The sequence below is a fragment of the Adiantum capillus-veneris genome, chromosome 9 (assembly GCF_014529385.1).
Source record: "Adiantum capillus-veneris isolate H3 chromosome 9, ASM1452938v2, whole genome shotgun sequence".
In the NCBI taxonomy this organism is placed as follows: Eukaryota; Viridiplantae; Streptophyta; class Polypodiopsida; order Polypodiales; family Pteridaceae; genus Adiantum; species Adiantum capillus-veneris.
In genome coordinates this window covers 73,771,057-73,777,129 of record NC_140939.1, presented here as the reverse complement: position 1 = coordinate 73,777,129, position 6,073 = coordinate 73,771,057, and the positions used below count along the sequence as shown (strand labels likewise).

Here is a 6,073-nt window from a genome sequence, read left to right as displayed (position 1 = left end):
CCTATAGATCTACATGAGACTTTAGCTAGTCCCACGCACCCTTCTCCCTGCCTACTGTCCTCTTTTCTTGAATCTGTCATCTATAGATTCGACCATGTTGAAGTCTTTCATCATGATAAATTTTTCCCTGATGTGAGCCAAAGAATCCCAGAGCTGGGTCGTATCATTTTGAGAGCCAGCTGCATAGATCCTGACAATTAAGCAGGGAGTTTGGTTCTTGTATACAGATAGAGACCCCATGGTCACCTCTCGGACTTTTATTTAGGTCGATCTTTCAGTCGGGGGGAACACCTAGAGTTGTGCCTCTTGCTCCTTTTTGATGCAGAGAGTGCCTCCAAGTCTTGTCAGTAACTATCTTGAGCCTCTGGTCCAACTCTGCACCTGACCTTTTGATTTTCTAAAGGCTGACTATGTCTATAGGATTGTTGAAGAGTCACTGTCTCACTTTCTGAGCTTTTGTGGGGTTAGATAACCCCTTCACATTCCAGGAGACTATCTACATTTTATACCTTCCTTCTCTTTCCTTGGCTTCCCCTGCCCATTTTTTGGAGAGCTCTGAGACACTGCATCCTGACCTGTCTTATGGTCTTTTTGTATGTCCATATATATGGGTTTGGGAGGAAGTCTTAGACGATTTAGGGTCTATGTTTTCTTTGTTGGAGTCAGATGGGGGGCTTACCTTGTTGAGGTCAAAGTGACATTTCCATGTCCATGTTGTTTACCTGTTTCTCTAGTCTCTGGGGAGATTCATCTTCATCACTTGACTCGGTAGCAATAGACTCAACAACTACTGAGTTTTTCCATTCTCGGAGAGTTGCTAGTAGGGCAAACCTATTAGCATTTTTGAATTTAGTCTTGAGGTCTACATTTCTCTCCATGGGACTAGGGAGCGTGGAACCTTTATGAAGTCTACCATTTTTCTTGCTAGTGTCAAGTCTGGGGTTAGTCGGAGCGTTTGGGGTTACTTTCTGAGGGGTGTTTTTTATGGGGTAGTCTCCAACAAAATGCCCCTTTGCTCCACAGTGGAAGCAAGCACTTGGAAGATATTTGTATTGGAGAGGTTTTTAGAAGGTCTCCCCATCATCGAGCATTATAGTCATGCTCTGGGGTAACTTCTTTGCTATATCCATTTCTATGAGCACTCGCGAATGCCAGGCTGGGATGAACTCCCCTTTCAGTCTACCTCCTAGCACCCTCCCGAGTTGGTCTCCGATAGTTCTTAGATGACCATGATAATACATAGGTAAATTAGTGAACTCTAACATACAGGAAAATGAGTTAACGAATTCTTCTCCGGATTGTAGTCTTTGTCCCATTTAAACAGACTAAGAGGCAAATTCCTTATCAGCCATGAGTTAGAGCTTAAAAGAGAAAAATCCATATCAGTAGACTTAAACACAAATATGTATTGATTCTTAGGTAACGCTTGGATGGTTTCAACTTGAGCACCCAGGATTCCCCACTGATTTCTGATCCAACCTCTCAAGGATTCAACAGGCGGCGTCGCCCCCGCTAGCAAGCCTATCTGAGCCCTGTTCTCAAGATCAACCTGAGCTTTCCTAACTTGAGCAACAGAAAGGACAACCCGAGGCTGACCTCCCTTAGCAATTCCTTGGCCGTCAGCAGTAGAGTCTGAGCCTTTCTTTTTTGTCATCACCTTGGGGAAAGGAGGAAGGTTGTCCACCGGAAGACTCTTGAGCAGCCCCCTGATACTAGCGCACTAGCGCCTCGGTAGCGGGTCGTTTTGGGAGAAGAAGCCCTCATTGTGCCTGAAGACAGGGGCTTCCTCGAGAGTCTGTGCGATGTTCTTCGGGAGGCCTTGGAGAACTCGCGAAACTGGGCTTCAGTTAGTAGAGAGGACGAAGCTCTGTTCAGGGACTGTGGAGAGGGGGATAACGAGTTGTTGCAGATGAGAGAGGTAGTACCCCCTGGCGGACCAGATGCCCATGCATTGAATGAGGGGGAGTGGGAGATATGAGTGTCCATGCAGGTGATTAGATGCCCGCCTCGCCAATCGCGGGCGAAGCGTCAGGTGGGGGTTGATAGGTTATGCCACCATAGCTTAGGCTCCTAAGCTCTAGGGTTTGCGTCCCCGATGACCCCTAAAAAAAATTTGATAGCTCCATTTTCTCAACAGTGTCACAGTCTTCTTCATTTATATGGCCATTGAACTCTCCCTTTATTTCCATCAACACAGACTTCACTCGAAGAACCTCCGCAACCACGACACTCACGAGTACAATACCTCTATATTTATGGCACTAAAGCATCAACTTCTTTGAAAAGCATGTTTAAACCGAGTGTGAGATGCGAAGGGTCGCAACTCGCGGCCACTCGCGGCCTATAAAACAAGAGGCCCACACCACGCATATAAAGGCGCAGGGCTTGCTCTCTCGCTCTGCCCGCACAGGCGCAAGAGCGACGCCTCTCTCTCTCTCTCTCTCTCTCTCTCTCTCTCTCTCTATTCCCCACGTGGTGCTGGGCTACTTTCATCGCGGTGCTGGGCCATGTGATGCTGGGCTATTCCCCACGTGGTGCTGGGAGTTAGTCTGGTATGCTGGGAGTTGAGTCTGGTATGCTGGGAGTTACGGTAATTCATTCATAATTTCGTCAAATTCCGCCATGGATAAAAAAACACTTCCTTGTTGTTGTATGGCATGTAGTTAGCTTACTTACTAGAATATGCAGGTCTTGGCGTGTCTCTCATTGGAAGCCTTCCAGGCCGTGTTGGAGCCGTTTGAACGTGGTGCTGCGCTACTCCTCTCTACATTTATAGGCTACATGGGCTGCATCCTTCTCATGCCCTCCCTTCCACCAACCCACTTCCCCACTTTCCCAACTGTATACTCAAATCACTGTATATCGTAATTTATCATGAATTGAATCCAAGTGTTGTACCTCAGATTTTCGTTTTGTGGGAACTTAGAGTCAAAATTAATTTGCACTTGGAATGCAGTTCTCCCGCTCTTGTTTATTGTCGCTTTGCTTTTACTCATTTTTGTAAGAGGAGTATAGAATGTTACGCTATTTCTTTTGAATCTTGTGGCAAATGGGTACATTCTAAGAGTTATTTGTAGTATGGTCTAGGGAGTTAGAACTCGAATTCAATCAAACAATGTATAAATTGCCATTTAAAATTATAAACTGCCAACTATTGCCCAATGGTATTGGTTTGTCTACAACCAGCTCATCATCATTTTCCACATACTGAATGGAGAAACATTGGCACCATGATTCATAAGGATTCGTACTTGGACAACGACCATGGAGAGGACTTGGTAATAAACTGATGGTCCTACGTATAACACTATATAGAGATACCTGCAGAGATGAAGAAGAACCTCATCAAGAATGACTTTGCATGCAAAAAAAAAAAAAAAGAGGTTGTACATCTAAAGAAAAGTGAGTGCCTCGTGAATTCAATCACAAGTTTCAATAAAGGTCCAATGATTTTCCTCATAATTAAAATTTTCAAGAACTCCCCTCCCAAAATTTACAAAACGTACAACATTGTCTAAAAGATTAGGATCGATTTATCCAACAATATTAAGATAAATTGACTAATGCAAACATCTTTACATTGTTTCTCTTATGTAGAATGGAAAGTAAATTCTTTGCATAATGTTTTCATACTTATTATTAAGGTTATGGTTCATTTCTAAGGACTCTCCGTATTCAATTTAGTTGCTCACACAAGATTCAGATTAGTTGCCATTCATAGTGGAAATTGAATGCATAAGCCATTACAAACTTTGCCAAACATAAGATTCCGAATCGCATAAGTATTAATGTTGCAAGAAACAGAATGTGAGATACATTTATTATTGGGCATAATTATAACTTCATCCATCTCTTGAGCTCTCCCAAATTAGTGACCACCTAACCATACCCATCGGACCTTTATTGCCAAGGATTAGGATTTATGTTGTGTGTGTGTGAGAGAGAGAGAGAGAGAGAGAGCTCATGATGACTGGTAGGGGTACTTTGATAGTCCCACTCAATATCATATCTTTGCACCCAATCGTTTCGTGGTTTTTTAGCCTTCCATAGATCGAGGTTAGTACGAGCTGAGATTTTAAGGGTCAGAGATTCCTTCACATTTTCCTTATCGCACCGCAACCTTGGAGTTGTCCAATTGTCTAGCTAGAGACCGTGTGTGGATTCATTGTTTCCTTCCAAGGAACATGCCTCCTCTTCATAGTGGCATCTAGTCAGACACAATAAGCTATTTTTCCCTCTTTTAGTACATTGGTAGGACCGTTCTACTTCGTCATAATAGGGCTCTCTCCTATCGGCCTCACCATATGCAGCATTGGCTAGAGAAACAAATTTCACATGCTTTCCTCTTGCAGGTTTTGATCATAAGATGAGAACTTGGAATTAGTAGAGGTATCTCATATTTCATGTGGATGTTGGCACAAATGGGTCTTCCCTATGAGCATTTGGGACTGTCCAATCAAACCACCATCCCCGGCTTGTTAGCAAATGCTCCATATAGACTGACGAGCGCTTACAATTTTAATTTTGAGATTGATATATACTCATTTCATTTGGTGAGCACTATGCTTTAACCTCATATATGTATTACTATGGATATAAATCCACGAAGATGTTAAAAGATGTTTGTGTAAAGTGTGAGCTTTGTCCTATAATATGAGTGAAGGAGTGAAGAGAAGGAATTATCCCACATGCAGTGGTGCAAGGTTGTAGGGCTACCTGAAGCTCATTTCATGAATGAATAAACACAAGTCTATTTTGCATTACATCTCCCTAGGTTATGGTGAGCTTGTGATGGCTTAGCAAATACTCAAGATCATGTTTATGAGTCCAAGTTAATTGATCTTGGAGCCTAATTTGCTTGAGTGATAACATAGACAACACACACACACTTGTGTGCACGATGTTTCTCTTTCATCCACCATAGCTAGAAAGATCCCATCCCCATCAAGTGGTGTTAGAGCACCACGTTATGCTAGTTAGATTCATTGTTATTTCTATGTTAGTGTGATTAGCATCTTCTAATCATCACTAGGATCTTTTGACATTTTCTCTTATTCTAATTAGCATCAATTGGATAGTGTGATGAGGCCCGTGGGCCACTACTCTCCTAGCTAATTATAAAGCTAATTAGGATTAGCCTTCACCATTAGGTCTGTTTTGCATTGATCTTATCATTTTTCATCATTTTGTACCTAGCATTACCCTCAACTGCAACACCATTTTAATTCATCACTTATGGGTATGAGTAGCTAGTCTCAAGAGCTTCCCGTCAAGACAATCCATGCTCAAATCGCCTTTCGTTTGCACAATTTAGAGCGCGGTTAATTTTGCACACTTGCAATCTCTACAATCTCTATAGAACTGCAGTTGAAGCACCTATGTGTGTGTGTGTGTGTGTGTGTGTGTGTGTGTGTGTGTGTGTGTGTGTGTGTGTGTGTGTGCGTGCGTGTTGAGCATTAAATGCTAAAACCTCTTTTTCTTTAATAAAGGTAGAACTCCCTTACTGAAGCCATGGGAACAACCTATTTTTAGGGATTGGACTAAAGAGAGGGGACATAAGGGGCCACCCTCACATGGGCGCCCGACCAGACTTCAACAAGGCGCCAAAGTGGATTTAAGAAGCCCGCCGGGTCTGAACGGCCGCCCACATGCCTTTTTGCCGTCAGACGATGGACCTTGTCTTTGCACCTACCCATGGATGCTATCTGTTGGCCGCACCTACCCAAAATTTTCCTGGCCTGCTGCCCGTCTTGACCCCGGCTGGTCGCGCTCTATCCAGTTGACATAGCCCTTTTCACATGGCACAGCGCTCCACCCCAACCCCAAGGGGAGTTCTTGTAGGCAAATATCTTCTTTAACATCGCCCTCTTTTGGAGCCCTTTCCTTGGAGCCCTTTCCTACTTGCAATAGAAAAGAAAAGCCTTGGAATCATTTTCCAAAGGCTATTAAAGCTTCAAAAGAGCATTCACATTTTCGAGCTCCAAGAAAATAGTCAAGCTACTCAAGACTTTGCACTCAAGGTCAAAAAAATGTGAAGAGGAGTTTCACAAAAATCGAATTAATTCTCTCTCTC

At 43.2% G+C, this 6,073-nt stretch overlaps 1 protein-coding gene across 1 annotated transcript; it reads left to right on the top strand.

The window, feature by feature from the left end:
• Positions 1-2,433: 2,433 nt before the first annotated feature.
• On the top strand, positions 2,434-2,896 carry LOC147450679 (uncharacterized). Its single transcript, XM_086520775.1, has 2 exons — positions 2,434-2,590; positions 2,689-2,896. The coding sequence occupies exons 1-2, from the start codon at positions 2,555-2,557 to the stop codon at positions 2,866-2,868; spliced, it is 216 nt and encodes a 71-aa protein (XP_086376901.1). The 5' UTR covers positions 2,434-2,554; the 3' UTR covers positions 2,869-2,896.
• The last annotated feature ends 3,177 nt before the right edge of the window (positions 2,897-6,073 follow it).

Excerpts from the sequence above, each read along its gene's own strand:
- LOC147450679 (XM_086520775.1), top strand. The coding sequence starts at position 2,555 with ATGCTGGGAGTTGAGTCTGGTATGCTGGGAGTTACG. Across the intron at positions 2,591-2,688 it reads CTGGTATGCTGGGAGTTACG|GTCTTGGCGTGTCTCTCATT; the intron begins GTAATTCATTCA and ends TAGAATATGCAG.